Source organism: Dermacentor silvarum, chromosome 7 (genome assembly GCF_013339745.2).
Source record: "Dermacentor silvarum isolate Dsil-2018 chromosome 7, BIME_Dsil_1.4, whole genome shotgun sequence".
In the NCBI taxonomy this organism is placed as follows: domain Eukaryota; kingdom Metazoa; phylum Arthropoda; class Arachnida; order Ixodida; family Ixodidae; genus Dermacentor; species Dermacentor silvarum.
The window spans coordinates 16,318,931-16,346,770 of record NC_051160.1 but is presented as its reverse complement, the minus strand read 5'-3'; the positions used below and the strand labels follow the sequence as shown (position 1 = coordinate 16,346,770).

Below are 27,840 nucleotides of genomic sequence, written 5' to 3'. Positions count from 1 at the left end.
TCGATCCACTCTTTAGAAAAAATAAAATAAAAAAGAGACTTAATTTGATTAGGACTTTTTAAAACCCTCGTAGGCAGCTGTAAACTCATAAATCAAATGTGTACGCATTAGAAGCTCTAACAGATGCTGTTTACAGAACTGCGACATTTGCACCTTTGTTTTTGATGCATATTTACATATCTGTAAGCATTGTGCTTCAATCTTTTTGAAACTGACAATTGCTGTAAAAATCTGAGGCTCTAAATCAATATTCTGCTTCCTACTGTTGCAAGGATTCAAATGAAAAAAAAAAATAAATTAAATTGGTCCAGCAGTTGTCTCGATCGGTCTCGATCGTGAGAGCATTTGTCATGAACAATCCGGATTATAAAATACAATACTGCTGCGAAGTTTGAGCAATGTCAGATGTAAGTGCGAAATCGTTTAAAGAATGATTTTTAAAAGACCAGTTTCGGTTTATATTCTTAGGAGGTCATTTGTTATGACGTCATGACGAAAAAGGTGGTCGCGTGGATACAGAATGGTGACGTTTTGGTCTTCGCACGCATGGAGGAATCCTCCATGTTCGCACGAGTAGCGCCGCGAGTAGCAGACGACAAAGCGAGTTCTGAAGCGTCACGATATCTTGCTTTAACGTCACCACCTTCTGCGTCATGCCATTAACGAAACAGAAACTGGTTTCGACATGAGTTTGTAGAAAAGCTATTATTGTAAATTATCTAGGCCACACTGGTGCTTATCGGAAAGCCTTATGCTAAATACAAATTTTGTATGCCCTTTTTTTCATCAGTGGACGTAGCGATATGTATAATTCATGTTTAAGGGCGTAGTATGTGTGGTTGTCTGATCGGCAGCGCTATTGAGGTAAGCATCAAGCATCACGCGCCAGCGCGCCAGGTGGAGTTGTGCGGCTGAGCCGTCTCCCGGACCCGGCACCTCCCAGTCGGTGAAAAGTAATCGGACGTCCACGAAGAATCAGAACCGAAGTCATGGGTCTCAGAGAAGAAGACACAACAATACTGGACAAAACTTCACACTGTTGCAATGGTGTGGTCCACAGTGAAACGCCAAAAAGTGAAGCTAATGCAAAGGTACGTGCTAGCGCCGTGTAGGCTGTGCCTCGGCAGAGGTGCTCCGGAAACGTAACCCAGGTAGCGCACGCTTTCATTTTTGTTATTTTTTCCTCTTCTTGCGTGTCCGATCCTGTGATAGTGGCGTAAGCGCGCTGTTTACGGGTCACGCTACACTTGCATTAGCCCCTAGCCAGGCATTGGCGCAGCCTTTGACTGACGCGCTGTGTGGAGTCGCTCCGAACGAAATTGTGCCGTTCATCTCCGGACCATTGACAGAACGAGGTCTCCGCGGCTTACCGAAACCTTGGTGCGAGGTGAGCGCATCGGCGATCGCCAGCCTTGTGCGTGTATGCTTGTTTTATTGCTGCCCCCGTTCGGCCTTTCGAAAGCCTCTCTAGTGTACACACGACCGGCACGTAATGCTCCTCTAGCCTTGACTTTTTTAACGCTGCTGAGCTCCCTCCGTACAAACGACAGGCATGATCGCGCAGCTCATGTAGCGGAGATTCGTTCTAATTCTGCTCCACAGCGCGCATTAGACTCTTTCCAATAAGTTTTCATTCAACGTGAGCTTTTGTGCCTCGGCGCGCCGTCCGACCAACAAGGATCATTGACGATCAGCTCCGGTAGCTCGCTGCTGTCTGCTCACCGCAAGAGCATACCATCCATGAAGGAACAGGTACGCGTGTATTTCTCGCATTTATTTTGCTGTAATTCGATGTTTATATCGCATTGTTCGTTGTCGTTGTTTTGTTCCGAGTATTCAGTGAATGCTACCGTTTCTGACACAGTCTTGGTGCTGTACTGCGCCGCACAGCTGCTAGGAAACGGGCGACGCTGTACTATCGGCGCGCTACTGATAGCGTTGAAAGCGGGCGTCATCTTTCACCGCCTTTGCGTAAGTCTAGCCAAAGAAGAGTTTCTCGTCATTGGCCTTGCCTTGCATGCCGCAGCCTGAAAGAAAGTATCTCTCAAGTTTAACGGGTAATGTGATACCGTCTGGGCAGGATAAATGAATACGCTTTGGTTTTACGTTTAAGCTTGTGTCAAAAATTGGATGTGTGCCACTTATACAATCCTGTGGCTCTTGTGGTAGCTTATGTCGTGTGTGGTCGCGAAGTTTTCCCAGTAGCTACTTGCCAAACTTTTTCAGCCGTTACACTTATTTGATGTTTCTATCACTCTAAAAAAATAACAAATGTAGGAACTTATAAAAAAATGTGCTACAATTTATTAATGTTCAATTGTTATGAGTATTGGATGTGTTTTTTTAATGTGATTAGCATTCTTTGGTAATTTCACCCAGTTTGCAGTATGCCTCGCCGTCTGTTTGTCCACAACCGCTTTCACTCCAGCATGGTTCTCTGGGTCTAATAGGTAAATCATTGGGCTGCTGTGCTTAGGAAACGTTCAGAATTTCTCTGGTGGTAGGTGGAACCAAACCCGCGTCATATATATTCAGACAAGATGTCTGAGTATATATTCAGCCACGCACAGACTTAGTGACGGCCTTGCTAGATTGAACGGCTGCAGTACACGCCTCATACACGACACATTTCAGAGGTGGCAATACAGTGTGTCGCTGCATTTCTTAAATGCTAATCGCATTAGCGTCAACGGTCATCCTGAGATGGTTTCTGCCAGAATGTTTTATAGAAACAACTTGATGCGTATTTAAATGGAAGGCGTTCCAGTTGCTTTCGTAACGAAACGTCGTTTTATGCAGTGAAGCGCAAAAGTAACTGGAACGCCAATGCATTTCTCTGCAAAGTTCGGGAGTCAATATCTCGAAACTTGATGTCATCCTGAGAATTTGTTCCAAGTGGATCTGCCTTGCGAACTCCACGGGTAGAATTTGTAAATTCCAATGTGGGTCATAAGGTAATTAGTTAAAAACCTAATTAGTGCATTTTTGTTAGACGATTGTGCATTTCATTTTTTTGTGTGCAAGTAATGTCCGCCTCTTCGAGTAGACTAGCTCATGAACTAGAATTGTGCTATCTGCCACAGGCAGCCTTTAAAAATTTTTGAAAGTGTTCGCTAACACACCTGGTATACTGCTGTATATTTTACTGTTGTGCGAATTAAATGCTTACAGAATGTGATAAAAGCACTTGTGATTAATCGTGGCATTACTCTTTCTTATACGATCAATACCAGTGGTTGGAGGATGTTTAATGGACTAATACACATTTCGCACTTGGCTTTCTGAAAGACATCAAAGGTTCGGACGTAGGTACTAAGTGAAGGAAACACTAAAAGATGGTGGTAGAAGTCATAGTTATGACTATGACTCAGCAAAAATGCCATAAACTCAGTGAAAAAAGATAGCACTCGAAAACCAATGAATGTGGTACTAAGTGAAGGAAAAGACTAAAGGTTGATGGTCGAAGTCATAGTCATGAGCATGACTAAAATGTTTCTTAGGCATAGATAAAGAGACTCCCGAGTGTTTTTTTAGTGAAAGAAATGAAAGGGCCGAACTTCCTTTTATTTTTGCAACAATGGAAGCAATGACATCTCTGTGCTTTCAAAGCAGTAATATTTTTGCATACTAGAGAACCATCACAAAAGTTGCGATGTTTTTTTTTCAAGTGCAGTGAATTGATTGGCGGGTTTTACAATCTTAAAGGGGCGCTGAGGAGAAAAACAAATAGTCAAACCCGGATATACCGAACCCACATATAACGAATTATTGTGTTTATGGAACAGCTGTAAAATCCCCTTAAAAATTTCTGTATGAAATTTTTATTTTCTGTATCGAATTAACTATATATCGAAAATTTTTGTGATCCCCTTCAGATTCGATATATCCGGGTTCGACTGTATAGCTCTAATAGCTAATTACGATTCTACAGTGCCATGAAACGCCTTATAATGAGGTGGATTGAGGTGAAATAAGACTTCGACTGGGGCTAGTTTGTATGACATCGTTCTGTTTACTGCGCTATACCGTTAACAAGACAAAAAAAAAAAAGAGGCTGATACACATTTCGTGCATGTGTGTCAGTCTCTTTCTTTGCCCTTTCTATAGTGCAGTTAACAGAATGTAGCTTGATGAGCCAGAAACGCTGCAAAAGCAAGAGACAGGTAGTGCCACTGCTTTTAAGTTACCGCATCAGCTTGCTGTGACTTAACAGATTTTGATGGTGTCTGCTTGGGCCTTGTTAAATCTGTTAAAGATGGACTACATTGTAATCTAATATAGTTAACGACAGATTTTGGTAAGTTTAGGTAGCTGTTACTGCGCCACAGTGGCCCAAATACGAGAAAATACTTTGAAGTCCATGATGTGACGCTGACGTACCAGCGCTGGGGCTTTGATGCGAATTTGAGAAAATAGATGTTTGGCCTTCATTTCCTCTTCTAGTAATCAACATCTTACCATGAAGTTAACTAAATTGCGCTTTTTGAAGAAATACTTTAGCAGCCAAAACTGATCTAGTGTTTCTGTGGAGTGTCCCGACGTGCACCCCAGGACGCGACGCCGGGATTCAAACCCGCGACCTCATGATCAGCAGCAGATTGCCATAGCCAGTTCAGGGAGGGTCATGTGCGCATTATCCTTATTTTTGTAAATGATTGAGCAGCCTCTATCAGACTTTGCTTACAATGTAGTCACAATGCTCGCGATGTAGGATATTCATCACTACCTCTCTTTTCGTTTTTGCACCCTTTATGGCATAAGAAATCCCTTCTAACTGCAAGAGTGAATCGTTTTGCAATTCCAAAAGTGAGCGCTAGCAATCTTAGCTTCGGTGTTTCTTTTAATAAGGGGAGGGGGAACAATGGAAATAAAATGATTTCAAAAAATTGTGTTGTTGCCTGTGGTACAAAAATGGTTGCTTTGCAGTTTCGAAGAAAAGCGCTGTGCACCAGAAACTAGCTTATCTCACTTGCTTTCTCTCTCTATCACGTTGCTGCAAAGGTCTGTATTGAAACTTGCACCTGGTAGTCAGAAACTTGTCTAAGCAGTTGTGCATTCCCAGGAGACTCCCATAAATTGGCAGGGAGGGCATTTGGAAGTGGACGCAGTGGAGAGGCATCACTTGGTGTGTCGACGACGTGACCGTCATTGACCTTGATGTGAATCGTTTATTGTGTAGGAAAGCCTTCTGACCTTTTCTATTTTCGGAATTTCTTGTTAATATTTTTCCAAAGCATACATAAAAGTGAACGGACTCAAAAAATCAAAGCTGTGGTATCTCTTGAATAAAACACATGTGCAGAATCGCGGCACAAACTCACTTTAGCAATAGCTTGGCACAAAGAGCATGGGATTTATGTGGCAAATAAAACGATTATATATGCTAAAGAAATGAGTCTATTGTTGCTGAGATTACACTATTGCTGTGCTAAAGTGTTTGTGGCCCGAATTGTTAACGAAGACAAAAAGCAGCACTTGGTCCTAGTTGGACCATAAAGCCAGCTTGTGTTGTCTGAAATTTTGTGTTGGAGAAATGGGGTTAAAAAGTATGGGTGCCTTAACAGAAGTCCGGCGAATTAACAGAAGTCAAATTTAACTAAGACAGGTTTCGCAGCACTGGGTGCTGTATTTATTTTCAACTTTGTCAGAGTGTAGCTAATGCACATTCTCAGTTCTTTCTGCGATCAAATAATTTGACAAAAAAAAAAAGTGAAACATTCGGTGATCCCTGAATTCCGTCGAATGTGCGGCCAGTCTACGTGTCATCGTGGCTTGAGTGTTAAGATTTAACTTTGTCCGCATCCTCTGTTACTACAGTTTTCACAGTGAATGTCGGACAACATGCCCTATTTCACCGCGTTGCCGCAGTTAAACAGTTGCAGGAATGTCAGCATTGACTGACACTGTGTTAAGTAGCGTGCAGTGCACCAGAAATCAGCTGCTCAGAAATAAGACCACATTTATTGACTTAATTATCCTACAGTCATGTCCGCATTACTTAAAAAGGGAAGTTGTTGCAAGATAAATATCAATGCAATAAAAGGAAGACAAGTGAGATACAGGAGCTGCATGTTATACAATATTAGCTAATGAAACGTGAAAATGCAGGTTATCATTAAAATGTAGTGTTAATATTTGTGGGAAGCTGGTTCCAAGCAACAGATGTGCGAGGCAATAAAGACTGAAAAACACATTGTGTGACGTCACTTGGCTCCATGTCTGGGTGTCACTGCAGTTATAACTATGGTTGCTGTACTGTTTTATTTTATATATATATATATATATTTTCCTTGATGTAAGACCGTTTGCTGGCTTGCAAAAGCAGTGAGAAATGTACCTCAAGATGTCTCTGTTGAAATTGCCATCGAGACCTCCTTACCCACTGTAGTGGCTTAGCAGCTATGGTGTTGTGGTGCTATGCACGAGGTCGTGGGATCAAATCCTGTCTGCCGCGGCCACATTTCGATGGGGGCAAAATGCAAAAACGCCCGTGTCCCGTGCATAGGGGCCATGTTAAAGATCCCCTGGTGGTCAAAATGAATCCGGAGTCCCTCACTACGGTGTGCCTCATAATCAAATTGGGGTTTTGGCACTGAAAACTCCAGAATTCAATTCAAATCGACACCTCCCACTGCTGGCATGTGATGTCATGCTGCGCGACTGTCTTTGAAGAACTGAAAGGGCTCATTAGACGAATCTTCAAAATAAAAGGGATAATTTGAATGTTAATACAATGTAGCAGTCAGCACAGTTGCTGCCTACTAGAACGCTCTAACTAGATGCACTTGTAGGTAAGACTTTTTTTTTTTCACGTGCAGCATGAAGAGAAGAAGCCGCGTGTCCGGGGCAAAGACTACTTCGAGGAGACGCCCCTGCTCATGGCATTGAGCACATACCTGAGCTATGTCATCTTGGGCATCTTTGGGCACATCCGGGACTTCATGCGTTCTACGGGGCTAGAAGAAACACACATGTCTACTGAGCATGACCGGAAGGCAAGTGTTGGCTCATGATGAAGCAGTTCGCCTTTGATTGCTGATTAAGAACTGACTTCAACTCCTGCTGTCTCATGAGTTACACGAATATTGATTACTTCCGTCAGCTTTGTCTCACTTATGCACCAGGTTCTTGACAGGACTACTTCAACCCTTGCTTCTCATTGTCTCTTCCATGGATGTAAACATTGCAGGCATCATCTTGGAGTCTATATTTTTAAATATATATACGTTACCTACCTAGGAACATGGGAACCAATTAAGGCAAGTGATTCGGAGAAAGAAAAAAAGTGTGTGTATGAGGGATAATACACAGTTGGCCGCGCTGTATTTTTGTGCTTGTAGTATTCAAGGTTGCTGTATATTCTGTCAAGGTTTAGTAGACCAGAATACACTGTGCTGTTTGGGCTGCAACTGTGGTGACAGTAATATGGCTGCCTCCCCTGTAGTAATTAGTTTTTGGGGTCTGAATATGCTATGCTATTTGAGGTGCTACTATGGGGATGGAAAGAGAGCTGCCTTCCATGCAGTAATTGGCTTTTGTAGTCTCACAGGCATGTCTGGTTTTGGCATTTCATTCATTCATTCATTCATTCATTCATTCATTCATTCATTCATTCATTCACACTGCACCAGCCTTTATCACAGGCTGTAGCAAGAAGTGGGACACTATACTAGCATATAGGTTCACAGAAAATACCTGGAATTTAAACTTGAAAACAACAAAAGGTGCTAAATTACAATATCATGTAGTGAATGGAAGTGTTTTGTCGCAGATAGTGTATTAGAATTTGTACAGAACTTCAAGAAAGAAAGCATAAATGTCAGCTGTGAGGAAGAATGACAACATTAGGCATGCTTATGACCTGATCCTCTTAGGCTGTACTTGCTGACAGCAGGAAGCTTGTGGAAGACAAATGTATTTGTCTTTCTGAAACTCGGCTAAAACAAATACTACATTGAGTGAAAGTGCGCTGAATTTTTTTTTTACCCGCCGTGGTTGCTCAGTGGCTATGTTGTTGGGCTGATGAGCACGAGGTCGCGGGATCGAATCCCGGCCACGGTGGCCGCATTTCGATGGGGGCGAAATGCGACAACACCCGTGTACTTAGATTTAGGTGCACGTTAAAGAACCCCAGATTGTCGAAATTATTCTGGAGTCCCCCACTACGGCGTGCCCCATAATCAGATCGTGGTTTTGGCATATAAAACCCCATTATGTAATGTAATGCGCTTAATTTTGCAATCACGTTTGTAAATGGGCACTACAAATGCACAACATGTAATCACTGCTAATTAGTGCCCATGAGGTGTAGTGAGGAAAGATTTAATAAACAGCTTGGCCTCTCCTGTTTTGCCTTATCTGATGGGACATATCTGTAGAGATCCCGTGCTAATCTGGGTCATTAATTCTATTTTGTAGTCATTTCCTCTTACTTATAGGCTGAGATGTAGTTGTTAATTAGCACCAAAAGTTACATCTCGGTTCTGAAAAAAGAAAGCACCAGCCAGTCGAGCGGTCTTTTAAGCTACCCTGGAGGCTGTTTGTGAGAAAGCTGATGCTTTATATATTTGGCTTGACTGCCCAAAATTTCGATTTTACCTACTCATAGCCGTGATACATGGGCACTCTAAAGTCTAACTAAGGGAAATCTACTGGAAAGGCATTCACACGAGGTGACGCATGACAAAGGAGTATCTCCTTTCTGTCGAATGAAATTTTAATTTCCCTAATAACAAAAAAACTACACTGATAATAACGAATATAGGAATGGTAATGCTGCAGGAGATCTTTTATGAATCATGCTTTTTCATTTTTGTGCTTTGCTTTCTTGTTTGGCATTGACCAGATGCACAATGTTTTAGCGTTTCGTCCGTTTCAGTTTAAAGAAGCAGCACCTTCTGTTTTGCTGCGGTGCTTTCTGAAAAAAAATATATATAAAGGATACCACGCCGTACCCTGTGTCAGCAGCGAAATTCCTTTTCGCAAGGGGTCCTTCAGCGCTAAGTTAAGGCATTCACTTCAGAGGACTGTAGTTCGCCCATGTTTCGGGGGTCTTAGTTTAGCTTTATAGAATTAGTTGTGTATTTGGGGGTAGGCAAGTCCTTTTATTTGACTACATTGCTGGACCCAGACTTCACTAGTTCTATGCATATTGCGTGGTATGTCTCATCTCAGCTAGCTGAATAGCAGCTGTATTTTGTGCCTATACTCACCAGTGTTTGCTCTCTCCTGACAGGGATATGTTCCTCTGTACCAGAGCTTCGAGAGCTTCTACACGCGCAACGTGTATAGACGCATTCGTGACTGCCTCAATCAACCCATATGCAGTGTGCCTGGTGCTGTCATCGATTTGGTGGACCGTGTCAGTTATGATAACAACTGGACTTTTGTGTAAGTCATGTCCTGTGATCTTAAGTGAGAACTGAGTTTCTCATTAAAAAAAAAAAAAATTGTCATACAGGTTTCACTGCGCCTGGTCAGTGACTATGCTAAGCAGCTCCAATAGCATGCAGCCTTTCACGTGACCCAGTAATTCCAATCACACGACCGGTCAAATGTTTGCAGAACGAATGCTCAAGGTTGTTCTTTGCTTGAACGCCACTGTCCATTCCTTTATAATCTTTGTCACTTTGTGCCTTTGCAAGTGAGAAAATTCATCGACCGATTGGCAGTTCGGATTATCGGCGCCATGGGGGAAGTTGCAGTTCTCCGCCCTGTGAGATGCATGGTCAGGAACAAGCCTTCCAAAGATGTGCACCTTGACAACAAAACATAGAGCAGGGATTGTGATGGCCCTGGCTGTTCTTTCTGGGAATTTGGCTTAAACGGAGGCACCCTGTGTACGCACGCTTCCTGTATGCAGCAAGTCAGGGGCACGGGCATCGAGGAAGCCTAGAGTGGCATCGTAAATCTTGGAAGCCATGATAGTTACTCTTCTAAATGCTCTGCTTATTGTGCTGACAAACCACAAATGTAAGACATTTTGTTCATTTAACAGTACTTTTCCAGCTTAATTTCATGCACAAAAGAAGGGAGTTTATATTTTCTGATGCTACCTCTAATGTGACCCATTAGACCATTTCGTGAACATGTGAAGTGAGGTTATAATGCAACTTAGTAGTAGGTTATGTTTTGGGCAGTGAATTGTGTTCGGGGAGTAGTAGTGGAATGTCCATATCACAATTATAAAATTCTTGGTTCGAACTCGAACATCGAAAATTTCTTCCTAATTTTATGCATGTCGCCAAACCATTTGAATGGGATGTTACGTGAGGTTAACAAGACAGCCTGATTCTGTAGGGTCTCGAACGTGCTCTTGGCACCAAGGAACGACAACACAGTAGTGCAGACACTCGCAAGGGCATTTATTGCGCCTTTTATACACCAATATGTTGCGCGCCCATCGCAACAAATCGAGGAAGTCCGACTTGCCGTGACCGGATAGCAAGCGAATATGTTCGCCCCCATGCTGGACACCAAGGCATAATCGTTCGCATGTATGGTCATGTGAACGGTGGCGCATTCGAACGATGTGAACGTGGCATGTTCGAATGGTCGTGTTTGTCCATTCTGGTGTCCTGCTCCTAAGCCTTTCGTTAGGATGGTCCCGTGAACGGCTGGCGAGCGCACGAAACGTCCACGCAGTTGTCCGACCCCAAGCCAAAGAGGAAGAGCCTACTGCCTTTTGCACCCCAGTAATCCCTCCGTTAGGTGGTATTAGCAGTGCAACACTCACACGATCTCTCGTAACATGCTGCAACCACACCGACCGCTGCCAGCGTTTAGCTGCACGAAGGAGCCGGATTACAGGACACGCGAGAGCCATGTGGGGAAAACAACACCAGGGGACACGTGAGAGTCGAGCATACCCACAATTCCTAGCTCATCACTGCTTAGCTCAATAAAATGACCATAGAGAATTGTTAGTGAACTTTCAATTATTCTTTGCAGATACGAGAATGCTTAATGGAATACGAATGCACCTAACCTTCCAATGAACGCTGTGACTTCACAATGATTGACCTCACTGTTCCTTTGCTGGATGTTGCCCTATTGAGGTGTGTGAGGGGGAGGGGGGGGGCATCTTTCATTTGCCTCACTGACCTGGCAGCCACATAACTTTGGGTGAGTGCTAACTGGGAAAGAGAAGACAAGGCACAGTAGTCCCTGCTTGGTCTGCCCATGGCCACTCTTTAGGTTAGATTTCAATCACAAAAGAAGGGTTTTTTGGTGTTATCTCTAATGTGACCCATTAAAACTGTTTTGTGAATTAAGAGTAAGGTTATATTAACACAAATCTTTCTTCCGGGCATTGTGATGCAGTTGTTTAGCAGAAGCAGAGCGCCTGAATCGCAGCTGTGGGGATCTTCGTTCGAATTCATCTAACGATAATTTTAAAAATATTTTATTTACATTGCCGAGGCATTAGGTCTGACGTTACCGAGATAGCCTAATTCCTAGCTCATAACTTCCTAGTGCAGTAAAGTTGAATGTAAGCGCCCTTCGGGTTTTTAACCATATGGTGAGACTATGTTGCAGCTCGCCTTTGCTACAGTGGCACCCTGAAGACTCTGAACACCAGCGTGATCATAGTGTGTGGCCCTTGTGTCATTTGTTGTGTAGGATGCCTGGTACAGTGACAAAAGCCATCAACATGGGTTCCTACAACTACTTAGGATTCGCCGAAAATTCAGGACCCGTCGTTGATGAGGTACAGAGGTCTATCGAGCATTACGGCAGTGGAACTTGCAGCAGTCGTCATGAACTCGGTAGGCAAAGCATTTCTTGCGCCCTTTCTTCTGCTTATTCTTCTTCACTTATGGCATACTATTATTACAGTCATTGTGGGATGGCTAGAGCATTTCTGGAAGTATTTACTTTCGTGGGGTTCATATTTGTGTGCAACATTGTGTGGCAGGGTGGTTATTAAGTTTGGGACTGCATGGCTCTTTTTAGCAGGCTGAACACTGAAAGACTGTCCTTCGTGAAGTGGGCGGTTGATAAACGACTTGTTCTGACTGTGAGAACTTTTTTTACTGCGACAGCAGGTGACGGTTTGAATGCAATGTCCAACTGTCAGTTTTTTTCCTTCATGCTGATGACGATGAGGGTTGTGATCACAGTAACGCTGGTGACTGGTGTCGTCGTCAGCGTTGTTGTGTCATTGTCAGGTAACCTCCTCGTTGTTACCATCGTCCTCGCCTTAGAGTGAAGAACGACAAAATTTTGCGCACCGCCACTGGCATTCGAGCTCTTGCGTCTTTGGTGGCATGTTGTTCAGACCTGAAAACTCTAATTGCTGTGTTATCACACAGTTTTGGTGCTTAGTAATTTGTGCGGGGTTTTGTGTCCCACACCACTGCTCCAAGGGAGGCGTGGCGTCTGCATGTATTCCGGAGACCACTAGAGGTGATACTGCTACGATTGTGTCACTTGTGTTTCTTTTTGATTGTTTCTTTCATTCTGTCTTTCTGCGTGTAGTTTTGATCCCCTGTGTGGCCAATCCCCCTCGCGAATGTGAGAAATGTTTTTGAAGCTGCAACAACGATAGCAGTTTCCACTGTGAAAGTCTGCTGCTGTTGCTGTAAATGATTTCACAGCTGGAGAGATTGAGTCTGCCTAGCTTTTTCCTTTAAAGGTGTTATGTGATGAATGCTAACAGATATATGATATATCTGCACGCTTTTAAAGCATACTACAAGAAGAGTTGGGTTGAGAGTTGCGTGATGTAGCTGTGCTGGATGGTGAAAACATTGCTAAACAAGAGAGAGCTAGTGGACAGATGCAGTATTGGCTGTCAGCCAATGTTTGTCATTGTGAGTTTGCTGCAGGGCTAGTTTTGGAACAAAAATGTTTTAGAACAAAAACATTGTTGAACGGAACAAGAAAGAGAGACAAACAGCTGAGTATAGGAACATGCAACATGATTGCAAGATGCAAGAGAAAGAAGAACCTTAATCACATGGCTATAAGTGAGCACGCTGCGTCCGAACCAATGACAGACACAAAATGTAAACATCTGGCAGAATCCTGTCAGAAGTTTGACTGAGCAAGAATAGTGTTGCAGTTCGCACTAACAAGTTAAACATAAATCTGTGCAAACATTAAACTGCAGTTGTTTCTGTCACTATTATTATTATTATTATTATTATTATTATTATTATTATTATTATTATTATTATTATTATTATTAAGTGAAGAATTGCCGACATTGGCATGCACATTACAATCTGATAATAAGACAGATTCCAGAAGCAACCATATGCATTAAGTAAAGGTTTAGTGTCTTTGTCTTTTCAGTGTATACAGTCGCTGACCGATAATTCTAACTCAACGAAGACCACCATAACGTCCGAATAATCGGGACTCCGAAATACCGGGTTCCTCCAAAAATAAATAAATTTATTCCACAAGTGGCCATAAAGGTGTGCCGTATTCATGGATCATCACTTTCGGAGATTTCAATTTCGCATGACTATAGTGCAATACACATTGGTGCCTGTGAGCGACGTAATTCTTGGCGCAGTGACAAGCACCCTATCTTATCACTGTGCCTGTCGACAAATCCTGTGCTAGTCACACGAAAATTAAAGTATCTATTGAAAGTGATTGTTCATGAATACTCAAGAGCTCAAGTTTGTCAACATGTGTTGCTTCGCACACATACACTTGCCCTTGGCCTAGACATTCCGTGGCTGTGATTTTTTCACAATGCCCTTTATGCTAATCATCTTCATGCTTCGTCAGTGGTCAGAGCGACGCTCCACACACATTATCAATGAGATCAGCCGGCTATGAACAGTGGATGATGAGAGTGGCATAGAATCAAGCTGAAGGTGTCGTTACAAAATTGTGGCCCATATCTCTACCATTGTCTTGCTGTCGCTATGTATAGATGAAAGTACAGTCAATGCATGCACCGAGTTCTCATCGGTGACTACTAGATCAACTAAGCTTCTCTAGTTCCGGTTTCGTGGAGTGCCGGTTACATGGTGTGGACCATGCTGGCAACATCTCAAAACGAAGATATTGCTATTTCAGCTTGACTGTGGTGTTCAAATTAGGACGATTGTGCAGGCTGAGTCTGAATTACCACATGACGTGCTGTAAGGTATCCGAAATTTCGGTGTTCCTTATACATTAAGTCTGTGGGGCTAGTGGATGGCACCGCCACTACTTCCGCCAGCCCCAAAGTTGCAGGGCTGTTTGAATTATCGGTGTCCAAATAATCAGTCATTGACTGTACCGGGCATTGGTGTTAATCAGTCTCGACCTCTTGTCATTTTGTTTTTTGCCAGTGAAAACGATGTAGTACACTTACCAAGTAAAGGTGGTCACATGGTAGAAAAATTGCACCACCTATGATGGTGAAACAGATACTAATGTACTGATTGCTAGTAATTATGGTGGTGCATTAAGCAGCAAGCAATCATGCGATAGTGACCCTTGTTTTTCATGCTTAACTTCAGCACAGAACATGAATGACATTGCAATAAGTGTAAAGAATTGATGACACAACATTGTTAGCTGACATGAAGGTATTTATACCATTGACTTCATAACTCTATTCCCATTGCAGTGTACATACGTAGGTGAGCAATGATTAACAGTAAGTGTGTGTCTGTTTCTTTGACACAGTAACGCCACCTTGGGCTTCCGTAAGTGTTCACAAAAAAAAGAAAGGAGAGATGTGCTGTTGATCTGGTGTGCATTTGCGCTGATGATAGCATCTGTCGGCGCTGCAGGCACCTTGGCCATCCACCAGGAGCTGGAAGAACTGATGGCACGATTCCTGGGTGTTGAAGCATGCCTGACAGTGGGCATGGGCTTTGCCACCAACTCAACCAACATTCCTGGCTTGGCTCAGAAGGGCTGTCTGCTGCTTAGCGACGAGCTCAACCATGCCTCGCTCATTCTGGGCTGCCGTTTGTCCGGTGCCACCATCCGAGTCTTCAAGCACAACAGTACGTTTCTCAGTCACTGTGTGAAATTCGCCGTGTTTCACATAGGGCTGCCAACCCTTGAGTGGTCGAAGTCGGGACACGAGAGGGGGTAGCTGCTGCCTATGGTCGACCCTTTTAATGGCCAGGAGCTGCCACTCTGTGCGTGCAACAATGTTTCCCAAATATTTCTTATTTTTTGTTTTCCTACCCTGTCTCGATTTACGACAAGGTGTAGAGTTACCTGGCTAACACGGCTTAGAGGAGCTGGGAACGATTAAGGTCCTGCAACAGAACTAGGACAAATACAAAACTGCACAAATGTTTATGACAATCCAAAGAAAGACGAAAGTGAGGCGTGTGCAACCGATCTGTCAGGCATTACAAACAGGAAATTTGGTCTATTGATTGCTATTGAGTAGAAAACGAAGCAAAAGTCTGGACGTTTGGGCCGTCCCAACTATGTCTAGTTGAGACCTGGGACATTTGCTCAGAAACTGTGACAGTAGGTAACCCTAGTTGCATATTGCATTGCTGTGTGGTGCCTGTACCATTTACAGTTGTGTGACTGTCTTGTGCATGCCTCAGTAACACGCACACTAAACATTTGGAGGCAGAAAAAGTGTCCATATAGTGGCTTATTGATGCTAATTGGAGGACAAGTGCCAACACATTATGTTTTGTTTGCTGTGCATAGCTGCAGCACATTGGGGTGTCAGCTTGCACCTTTGTGGTTATATTAGCTGTCCATTTGTCAAGCTACGACTTTGGTGCTTCAATTTGATGGTTGAAACATGGGTACGTGCTTAGATTTTCATAAGTTAAAGCAAAGCAGTGATGCTGGCAAAACTGGACAGGTTTTTTTTTTTTTTTGGCACAGTTCCTTACAGCCGACATATTAGCTTTGGGTTCCGTTTCAATTTAGGGGAAAATAACAGCTCAGCACTGTTATCAGTTTGGGTTTGCTTCGGTTCAACACCCTGGTTTGTGTGCCTAAGTAAGTTTGTAGAGAATCTCAGTATAATGTAGCTACTTCTAGCTTGCTTTGGGCTGTGTGCATGCAATTTAGTGAGGAGTGAATTCCCAGAAGGTCATTGTGAAGATGGCTCGGCACTCAGTATGGAACTCGTGTCTGTACATGCTGGAAGGCTGAACAGTGAACCTTATTGGTCTCTTGGACTTCTTTAATGCAGACATGAAAGATCTTGAACGGAAATTGCGAGATGCAATAGTTGAGGGTCAACCACGAACACACAGGCCATGGAAGAAGATCATCATCATTGTGGAGGGAGTGTACAGGTACGTGCAGTGAATTGAGCTTACTGCTGCTAAGCTGCTCTCTTAGCTGATGCAGCAGTTAGTTAACAAGTCAGTTAACTGAGTTCAAGGGGACACCAAAGAGCATCACTAAATCAGTTTAGACTGGTAAAGTATTCTTTCAGAACTTTTATTTTATTTTTGTAATACAGTCAATGACCAATTTTTCAGACGTTTTTGCGGCCCCTAGGGTGCCCAAAATATCAGGACGTTGACTGTAACAGGTTGATTAGTACAAAGAAAAACTGAAGGCCGAACTTCGGTTTGTTTAATTTACCACTAAAGTTGGAGCAACGGTATGTCAGTGTAACGTCATGGACTTCAAAATATTTTCTTGTATTTGGGCCATTGTGGTGTAGTAACAGATATTGAAAGATGCCAAGTTCCGTCTTTGGCTATTTTAGATTACAATGTAATCCATCTTTATCTATAAAGAATTAACTAAGCCCAAGCAGACAGCATCAATATAATGTCACAGCAAGCTGGTGTGGGACCTTCAAGGTAGCATTGCCGCCGATCTTTTGTTCTTGCATCTATTATTTCTTACGATCCACATTACTTTTTAAATATCGAATATTCATACTGGCTGTCTAGTTTTGGGAATCATGCACACGATTCTGTGGAATCAAATGTTTAATTTAAATGCATTTGGCCATCCACCTGCCTTATTTGAAAAATATTACAATGCAGAGCAGCACAAGTGTGATGAGGGCAGAAGTGATGCTAAGATGCATTTCAAACTTGAACCAACACCTACGGTGCCCTGCTGCTTTTCGTGACATGAAAAATTAAGGGGGAAAAATATAAAAGGCTCACGAACAGAACTCTAAACTGGAGAACTACCGTATTTACTCGAATCTAGGCCGACTCCGATTCTAAGCCGACCCCCCAAAAGTTCGAAGTCCGAAAAAAAAAAAAAAAAAACTTACCTCGAATGTAGGCCGAACGAAAAAGCGAGGACAGCATTCGCCGTCGTCGTCGCTATCTTCCTTACTGCTGACATCTTCAAACAGTGCGCTATATTCAGTACCATCCAGCGCACGCAAAAACCATCCCTCCAACGACAGACCGATGCCGAAGTTCCGCCCGGTTTGAACGTTTGACGATGCCTCTACGGCTAGCTCAACTACCGTATTTACTCGATTCTCACGCTTCCTCGATTGTAACGCGCACCCGTTTTCCGTGAGGAAAAATTTGGAAAAATAGATTTCCTCTCGATGCACTGATGTTGCGATGAATAAAAAAAGTCGCAGTTTCGCCCGAAAGGCGATGCATCGAATGCGGTAGCAAATTAGTAGACCGCTATTAACAAGCACGGTGTCACGCGCGCTCAAGCAAACATGAACACACCTCGCTCGTTGACCGCGGAAACGAACTGTCAAAACGCTGGAGACGAAGCGCGCCTTCGTGCTAGCATGCCTCTCCTTCAACGCGGCGAAAACACGGCGCGCGGCGGACTTTACCAGTCGCAGATTGCTTTCAAGATAGGGCCAAGCCTGATCGTATCGCCGGAGTGGATCGTCGCAGATTACGTCCTGTTTCGGTCCACTGAAACCGTTCCGCATTGCTTTGCTGGCGAAAACCCTCTCCTTCTGTTTGCGTCAGTCCCGCTCGCAAGTTTCGGATTCCCCGAACGCCCGTGATGCGGCCCGATTTCCGTCCGTCTCCGCACAGATGATCACTTTCCTTTTAAATGCGGCATCATGATGAACTCGGTACTTCATGCTGATAGATAGAGCAGACGCTGAGAACGTGAAGACAGACGGTAGACTATTGCCTAAGCACGTGTACTGCAGCACACGGAGGAAGCTTCCGCATGCTACGGTAGCTAGGCACGACGCGCGTGCGAGGCGGCCATTTTGAAATGCCGACGCAGAATTAGGGTCGTGTTGAAAGTGCGCGTTAGATTCGAGTAAATACAGTATTCGTTTAGAAAGCGGCACTATAGTGGCATCGCCCATTTGGTGCCATTACGATAACGCCACAACGCGCGCCGATGCTGCACCATACCGATACTACCGATACGACGCAGGTCAAAATGGCGACGTCGCTCGTGTACTTCAGCTGGCTACTGGCGCGGCTAGTAGCGGCTGCGGTACTGACATTTCTAGATTGCGCTAACTATGCACCATATTTATCAGTTTCAGTTAAAAAACTGGCGCGTTTTTTAAAATCCTCGAATCTAAGCCGACCCTAGAGTTTCGTATGTGATTATTTGAAAAAAACTATCGGCCTAGATTCGAATAAATACGGTACTTGGACAGAATTAAATTTTTTTTTTCTTTCTCAGATTTGTACGATGTTCTTGAGGGATAACTAAATGCTGTTTGTGATAATGCAATCCATGTGTTCAAACAACGACCTCCTTTCCCAATGTAATTGCATGCACACATGAAAAAATGCAATGCTATAGACCACACCACAATCATGTAGAACAAATCTGGACATTTGATGACCAGAACATCGGTCAAACTTGAACAGTGTTTGAACTGATATTAGGCTTATGAATTTCATCAAGTTGACAGGCTGGCAGGTATGTCAGCCATTTTCTTGCATCGTGTTTTGTCCTTTTGCGCTCTTTAGTCAACTATGAAGTCGTACAAACTCGCTAGACTTTCTGTTCTTGTAGGATCAAATAATCCAAGTTTGCATAATTGTGAGTAGTACACTGACCATGTTCACCCTCATGCTGTTATCCTCATTTCATTGCAGCATGGAAGGCTCCATAGTGATGTTGCCCGAGATTGTAGCCCTGAAGAAAAAGTACCGAGCGTATGTGTACCTAGACGAAGCACACAGTGTGGGTGCCTTGGGACCAAAGGGGCGTGGGGTGGTTGACTACTTCGGCCTCGACCCGCGGGACGTTGACCTTCTCATGGGCACCTTCACGAAAAGCTTCGGTGCTGCGGGAGGCTACATCGCTGGGTCAAAGGTAAGTTGCAAGGCAGTATTATGAACTGTAAGAGGCCCTAAGGACACACTTAAGAGAAAAAATAAGTTATTAGCAAGTTATGCTATAGAGTTAGCAAGTTTACCAAAGAGGTCATTCTTGCTGCGAGAGGAGGCTTGAAAAGCAAGAATAGGTAGAAAAATGAGACAGATGGCGCTGCCGCTGCCTTCAAGTTTTTGTACCAGTGTGCCGTGACATCATGGATCTCGGCGGCAAGTGCTCGGGCCCACAAATTTTTTTTATTGGTAATGATGGACCAGACTGTGTTCAAGCAGCCAATGACTTAGCAAGTTTCACAAACGTTTACCATGTTGCAACTGCCCAAGTGCGAGAAAATACATTGAAATTCATGATGCCACAGTGACATGCCATATTACATTGCGAAATTCAGAAAATGAAATCTTATCCTTAATTTTAAAGCAAAGATTTCTTTGCCTCTTCCTTCAACTTTTCCACTGCTGCTGCTGCTGTTATGCACGTTGCGTCGGGAGGTAGTTCACCGTGTGCATATACACTGACAGGAGCGTGTCAGAGAGGAAAGGCAAGGCGAGAAAACTCAATCGTACCTTTCCATCTCGTGTGCCACAATGCCCTCTAGAGCTCCCTGGGTTTCACCACAATAGCCTCTTGACGGCTGTAAACATCAGTGAATCCCCGGAAAAGCTTTGCAGAAACTGCAGCGCTTACCTTTCTACTACCGTGCAACAGTCCAGAGAGGAGGTAGAGTGGTAGAGAGGTGTGTGCTGAATTGGGCAGGTTGGTTCATGACGAAGAGAATAAAAACAGTGCGAAGGATAGGACCAAGGCTTAGACAATGTCAACTTTCAGCGGTGGTGTAAACGTCTTTATGACAAAAATTACACAATCGTAGCTACATTGGCCTCGGACAGATAAGGCAACCAGCAGTGTCAGGTCTAGCAATGCTTCTTGCTGTGAGCAATAAGTAACACTTGCAGAAGGAAAGTTCACTTAGTAATAGGTAATACCTAAATAGGCTTGCCTCGTTGTGCGTGATAGTCAGGCGATGAGGTCATTCACGGCTTGTGGCAGGTATCCGTTAAGTCATTGGTCAGGTTCGAGGTCGGGGAACCTGAGAGAGTCTCTCCCGGTGACGCTCTTTTATACTTTTTACCTTTGCGAGAGGAATGTCCCCCTTGCGTGGCGGATACCTTTCCTTTTCCCGTGAGTTGGGGGCAAGGGTGTGCATGTTTCGAGAGCCAATGCATTTTTCCGCAAAGTTCGGGAAATAATATCTTGAAACTGGTGTCATCCCGAGAATTAAATTCAAGTGGATCCGCCTTGCGAACTCCACGGCTGCAATTTGTAAATTGCAATATGGGCCATCAGGTAATTAGTTAAAAACTTAATTCGTGAATTTTCTTAATTAGTCGATTATGCATTTCAATTTTTTGTGCATGTAATGTCCGCCTCTTCGAGTAGACCAGCTCATTAACTAGAATTGGGCTATCTTGCCACAGGCAACCTTTAATAAATTTTGAAAGTGTTCGCTGAAACACTCTGTATATAATAAATTTGGCAAAATTAGTGTGAGCTCCTGTGTTAGCTGAAATAAAGGTGTGCATATGTCTATTTTTTCGAGTGGGAGTAGAATGTTGCGTGTGTCATTGCAGGCAGTCATCGATCACATTCGGGCGCAGTCGCACAGCTTTTGCTATGCGGCCAGCATGACGGCTCCAGTAGCCCAGCAGATCATTTCTACCTGCCGTGTCATCATGGGTGAAACTGGGGACGGCGAGGGACAGCGGCGCATTGAGCGGTTGGCACGCAACACGCACTACTTCAGGCGCCGTCTGCAACAGATGGGCTTCATCATCTATGGCAATGAGGACTCGCCCGTTGTGCCACTCATGCTATACCTCCCTTCCAAGATTGCGTGAGTCTCTTGTGCGTGGGCCGTTTGTCTAGCAGCTCGCCGAAATTTCCAGAATACAGATGTGACAAACTTTATTCTCAGCATGTGTGTGTGACCAACCTATAATTGAGAGGTGCACTGTGCAGAGCTTCAAAACAAGAGATAGGTTATTAATTATTGGATTAGTTATTGTTTGGTGTATTTTGTATCCTAATTCCATTGTCGTCTTTTTTTTAAGATGTATCTTCGACATAATAATGTATCAGTTGCATTTCATTTTATATTATCAACCATCAGTATTAGTTGTAACCCCACCCCCTCTTTCTACTCTAATGCCCACCATTGGGTGCCGTAGGCAAGAAAAATAAAAATATTGGGGGGTATTTACCCCGTTCATTATGCGGGGTAAATTTTTGAGTGATTTCTTTTATGCAGCCACCTCCTAAAAAAGTCGCAGTTTCACCCGAAAGGCGAACCATCGATTGCGATAGCAAATGCTTTAGGCAGCTACACGAAGTAAGGATAATAGTTTTATCGTCCGTATAAACTTGCAAACATTCGCTAACTAGTGTCAATTAACAAGCATGGTGTCAGCGCGCTACAGGCAAACATGAACATCATCACACTCGATCACCTGCGGACGCTCACTGTCAAAATGTTGGCACGAGGAAGCATGGCAGCAACAGCGAGCGAAGTGCCCTTCGTGCTGTGTATCGCATCAACACAAACTGAGTGGCGAGAACAGAGCACGCACAAAGGTATAAGCTGCCGTCGCACTGCTAGACTCGGCCCCCGAGGTAGATCGCTTTCAAGATAAGGCGCGTGCGGCCGCGCAATGCGTAGTTGCTGCGCCGTCCCCCCCTCCCTCCCCTCCCCCTGTTGCCATGCGTGCGACGGAATACGTCACGTTTCCTCGCCGCGTTCGAGGGAGGAACGCGGGGAGGCGCTATTGTCGGTGCCGACGGCAGAAATGCGCCTGGAGTGGTCCATTATCGCAATAAAAGTAGAAAACACACTGGTACGATTTGGCGTCCTATACGGTGTCCGATACAATTGTACCCGCCAGACGCCATATCAGATACCGAGTCGTACCATGTCTCACCTCTACCTCACGGCAGGAAGTTCAGGGTGCGTTCATTATGCGAATGAATACAGTATTTGCTTTGCGACAGTCAACAGGAAAAGTGCACAGAATAGAACGAAATGCTTTAGAAAGCTGGGATCCAGCAGATTTCTGAGTTTGGCCAGGGTCCCCTATCACATCCATTTCAGACACAGCTTTGGTGATCAACTGTAGCTATAATTGCCCATGTGTGCCATTCACGTGTGATGGATTGTTTCTATGATTAGAGTCTAGGTTAGGCAGTAAAATTGAGCTCAACATGTCTGGACAGTTATGGTCATGATAGGCCACTCACTACATATGTTGGTCTCGTCATCGGGAGTTGGTTGTACCAGTTGCAATGTTTACAGGGCACATGTTGGTTGTGTAGCATAGGGCATACAAACAGTTCAGGCTGAACCTTTCTCGCATTTGTCAGTTTTGATATTGTGAGATTTGCTTTTCTTTACGCTTTTGTGCCCTTTCCCCGCTTTCTTTTTATTTTACAGGGGCCTTGTGCGTTACCTCATGAAGAGGGGCGTTGCCACGGTTGGAGTCGGCTTCCCTGCAACACCACTTCTGGAAGCACGAGCTCGCTTTTGCATGTCAGCTTCTCACACAAAGGAAATGTTGGACCAGGTGAGGCTGCTCTCCCCGCGCTACTCAAAGGGGTGAAGTTAACTGCAGTGTCGTAGCTGCAAACGGCTAAAAGGGCAGGCAGAAAGTTGTGAAGAGCCTACTCACCATCTACAGTCAAATCTCGTTATAATGAAACAGATTGTAACAAACGTATGGATGTCACAAAAGTGACCCATGGAGTTTCCGGCAAAAATTACCAGAGGCAACTGTGGTGCTAGTTTCTACGGGAGCTGCAAGCAGGGTGATTCAGTTAGCATGGTAATAGTGGTTAGTACTTGGATTTGCCTAAGCTTTGTCCTTCTGGCTTGAAACGGCTCTGTGACTTGCAGATTGTTCATTTTCGACAAAATATTGCATTAGAAACGCAACGATTCTTCATGTGCGCAGAATCTTATTGCCTTCTGCATTTAGAAATACAGGATCGCTTAGAAATTTAGCTTGATAAAGGGGGATAAAGCGCAGTAAACAAAGTCGTGAGAACGTCTGAAGCCACGAGCACAAAGATCGGAGAAATCCATGTACTAGCCGTCATTCCCATGTTAGCCGAACGATTGCAGTGCCAGAGGTTCCCTCTGGTAACTTTGGTATGAAACGCTATAAAGTAATCGCGCTGGTGTAAGCGCCTGTGGTGGAAAAGGTGCCTCAAGACCACGTTCTCGTCACTCAAGACTGTCGGAACAGAGGCAGCAGTGGCAGTAATAGAATTCAGTGCTGGACTGAAAAGGATTGAGAGGGTGTTTGAGAAGTTGGGCACACCATATTTGTGGCATGTGCGCGCAGAATACCATTTGGAAAAGATCTTCAAAGAGTCCAGGGTGAGAGCAGACGTGGAAGAGAACTAAAAAGTTTCCCGAAATTAATGGAAGCTTCAAGCCATTGTAAAAGAACAGCACAGGATGCAAGAAGGCCCCACGTACATTACGTGGGTGTGATAAGGGTGACACATGAAGAGCAAATAAAAAAGCACACTCCTGAATTTTTAAAGTCATTTCTCTCATATTGCATTTTTTTTTTTTAATCAGTGTGCGAAATTTATCAGGTTGCTTCTACATTAGACTGGATAAACTTGGTTTTAGAAAGTTTTTTGCGGTTAAATTTTGTGCAAAATGCTACTTTGAAGCTGTATTTTGCTTTTCTTCATACTGAAAAATAAAACTTTCTTTACTTTTTAAGGTGTAAGTGCAAATGTTGCGATCATATATCTATATAGTATGTGCTTTTAAATAATAAACTCGGGAATATAAAAATACCTCCACATTTGCACAGCCTGGGCCCTTCGTAGGAAATATAACCTGAATGAAACCCAAATCGCCATTCAATATAAAGCACGGGATAACCATAGTGTTTAACCCCTGTAACAGTCATAATGCTTTTGAAAATTAAGCTTCTCCTTGTCCTAAGCTAAAGCAGTGATATTTAGTGCTGAACTTTATACATATTATTGTCATAAACAAGCTGCCTAATTTGCATCGAAATTGAGCGAGGAGGTTCAAAAGTTGACTGCCTAGGGCCATGTAATATAAATGATGGGCTAACTTGCATACCTACAAATCTACTCAAGTGTTGAGCTTCTGGGTTGGCTACTTCAAGGACTGCTGGCAAGCGCAAACGCATGGATTTTGCAACAATATGGGTGCACTCTATAAGCAATGATTTCTTTCCTTTACACTATGACTGAAAACTAAAATAAAAGCTGCTGCACTTGCTAAAATTGTTTATTAATCTATGTAGAAGCAACTTTAGTGTACATGAACTTATTAGATGTGCTAATCTCTGTGGAATGACAATTACGTTGATTGATATGTATGTAGCCGGTGAGGGTTGCAATTTTTACTATCATGAATACAGTCAAACTTCGTTATATCGATGTTGAAGGGGGAACCAAAATTGCTTTTTTATATCCATTACATCGTTATATCCATTATTGCCCTTTAATGCAATATATATGCTCAATTGGATGCACAACGTTAAACATTTATTGAAGAAGATGACTTTGCAACCCACAGAACCGCTGCATGGCCACGTATGCAATGAAATTTTGATAAAACAGCAAAAGAATCTTCAGCGTGCGCAAAAAATGATTTCTTAGCACCTAACGCAAATGCCTTCATAGCGCCTTCTGTTCCAATGCGATGGTCTTCCGTTTCCGCTTTCCACTTGGCTCGTCTATTGCATCATGAAACTTACCTTTGCTTAAGGAATGAAATACCCTAGTTTGGATGAGTGCAACTTCGGCATGCCATGTGTTACATGGGAAAACATGGTACGCCTTTATATGTAAGATCTGTAATGAAACTGCAGTTTCTTGTGCTTGTCCACAACAATTCATTTGCACTTCAAGGAGGCCCTGCAAGAAGAACGTAAACTTTATTAGGAAATCAATCAGATTTGAGTCCGGCGTCTTTTTTGTGGGTCTGGGCACCCGACGCGGACGCAATTCCTAGACCTTGTCTCGAAGCGGCTTCCTCGGCTCGCTGAACGGCCCACAGTTGTACTGTCAGGTTCGAGCTGAGCAGTGCGGTCTTCTAACATGAGAGTTATAGAACATTATAAATACACCTGCCTAGTTGCTAACCGATGCTGTCGCATACTATCGGCATCGGAAATTTCAATGGAAGCTGGATATAAAGGAAGGCTGAATGTGTCCACTGCCTGGTATTAGGATTTCTAGCCTGTGTCAGTAGGCCAACATGGTGTTGTGCAGTTCCACTAGCCTCAGGCACGAACTGTTTGCAAATAAGAATATTTTTGTGGAACCAGTGCAGCTGGCTGTACATCTGAGGTGGCAGTGAGATCTACGTGGAAGCTTTACATGTGCATTTCTAGCTGTATCCCTACATGTGCCTTTCATATATACCATGTGTCCCAGCTAACGTTAGCCAAGCTGTTCAACGGAGAAAAAAAAAATTAATAAAGCACTGGTGTACGATCCAGTTACAAGACCTAAGGTGTTCAGTCGGGAGAGGTATGTTTTGAACACCATAGGTCTTAAAATCGTATATTGCACCGTGTTTCTGAAATATATATATATTTTTTTTCCATTCATCAGATTAACTAGCATTAGCTGGGTCACCCAGTATATTTTCTGTGCCTCAAATAAACATTTTAGTTGCTAGTCAGCCATGTGTGGTATTGCACCTTCTTTTTCCTGTCTGTAAATTTGGGCTGTACGCTGCCATCACCAGTTGATAGCTGGCACCTGTGTTGTTTCATCTTCGTGTGGTCCTGTAACTAGCGCTGTCTCTCTTTCTTTTTTTTTTTTTTAATGTATTTGTTGCATCTGTGGAAGTACGGTTGGCTCGAGCAGTGAATAAGGATCACTATTAGTAAGAGTGTAGGCCAGAGAATAATGTAATAAGGCATGTTCAAGCATGCATATGCATATCATCTTATGCTGTGCTTGCTGTCTTTCTGAGGCCTCCAGCATGTGCCTCGCCCACATTATCGTGCGGTCAATGTTGGCACTCATGAGAAAGGCTTATTGAGGCAAGGACATTTTGTAGCACTGGCCTCTTCAAGCGAAAAGCAGATGGACTCACAATTCTTGATTGTGCTTCCATGCAGTGGGCATACTACTGCTGTGTGTAGTCATTTTTATCTCCTCAGGGGTAGTGGTAAGCTAGAGTGTGTCTGCAGGGAGTTAACCACGCACAATAAATGGCACACTGCACGTAATTTTCACCTTGTAGACAAGCTGTGCTGCTAAGTTGAAGCAGCTTTTTCTGTGCAGAGCAGCTGTATTGGGACCTTATCAAAAGGCCCACTCTTGATGGCAAGAAGAAGAAATAAACTTTAATATAACGTGAAAGGATTGATGTGGTAGGGACCCTTAGTCCAGGGCCCCAGTGGCTGCCGCCACCGCTCTTGCTCGTCGAATCAGGGCCAGGCAGCGAGCTCCAAGTGATGTCGCAATCACAGAAGAAGGAAGACAACGTGGTGGAGGAACTACACATCTGAAAGATGCTGTGTGTGGCAGCACGTGCATATAATTTCAGAGCGTGGTTGGGTAGTGAGTGGTTCACGTGTTTATGAAGCGACTGGCATTGGTAGTGGATAAGGCTCTAAGTACTGCATTGTATTTATTTTTTCAGGCCCTGAGTGTTATTGACAAGGCAGGTGATTACCTCTACCTGAAGCTGTCCAGAAAGAAGAGAAGCACCGAAGAAATAGTCTACTGATCATTGAACTACTGATGTGTAGCTAGGTGGCTGCCTTCAATGCCTGCAGCAGCAGTGGGCATGGTGCCAGGAGGTGCGCTGCTTTTCTGCTGTGCATATCCAAAGCCTGAAGATCGTGCTGCAAGTGGCGCATCAAGGTGCTGTGCAAAAACTGGGTCCAGTGTGATTTTGGGAACTGGTCATCAACCTCTGGCCTGCTTTTCCAAGTTGAACTCAAGACATCAAAAAAGAAAAAAAAAAAAAAAAAAAGAAAGAAACAGAAAAAAGAAAATGAACACGTGCCTCAGCCTCATGCTTTCGTACTGTGTGTTCACCTTGTGGCTTCATGTTTGTGTCAACTGTCTGTTGCCCGTCATCTCGGTTTTGGGTGCATTTAGGGATTGTTTCTCTCAAATGTACTCTCAAATTCATTCTGATGTAGTTGTACAGAAAACTAGTTTTTTTTTTTTTTTTTAAGCAATGTTGCGTGTGTGCGTTTTTTTTTTTTCTCTCACTGAGTGAGATGGTGAACGGAATTGTGTGGGTGCAGAGTCATCACTCGCTGATATTTCAACATGTTCAGTGTAGTTGCAACGTAGAGGCCATGTATGAAAACAGGTGCAAAAGGAAAAAAACTAGCTGCACATATCTTGCTACCGTTGTTACTATTTTGTTTAAATAAATGCACGACAGTAGTTGGGATAAGCTACGTTGCAGTATAAAAATCGTTGCAGCAAACCAAAAGTGACATGGAAACTGTTCCTGAGGCATAATAAAACAATCGTAGTATTTTATGTATTCCTTGTGCGTACTTTCCGGTAAGCGGGACTGCATTCCATTTTTGGTATGCTGCTTGCGCCTTC

General features: G+C 43.6%; 1 protein-coding gene across 1 annotated transcript; it reads left to right on the top strand.

Annotated features, from left to right (window-relative positions):
* Positions 1 to 881: 881 nt before the first annotated feature.
* On the top strand, positions 882 to 27,770 carry LOC119457599 (serine palmitoyltransferase 2). Its single transcript, XM_037719216.2, has 10 exons — positions 882 to 1,091; positions 6,819 to 6,995; positions 9,236 to 9,390; positions 11,623 to 11,768; positions 14,745 to 14,963; positions 16,133 to 16,238; positions 18,969 to 19,188; positions 20,838 to 21,100; positions 22,691 to 22,820; positions 26,912 to 27,770. The coding sequence occupies exons 1-10, from the start codon at positions 990 to 992 to the stop codon at positions 26,996 to 26,998; spliced, it is 1,605 nt and encodes a 534-aa protein (XP_037575144.1). The 5' UTR covers positions 882 to 989; the 3' UTR covers positions 26,999 to 27,770.
* The last annotated feature ends 70 nt before the right edge of the window (positions 27,771 to 27,840 follow it).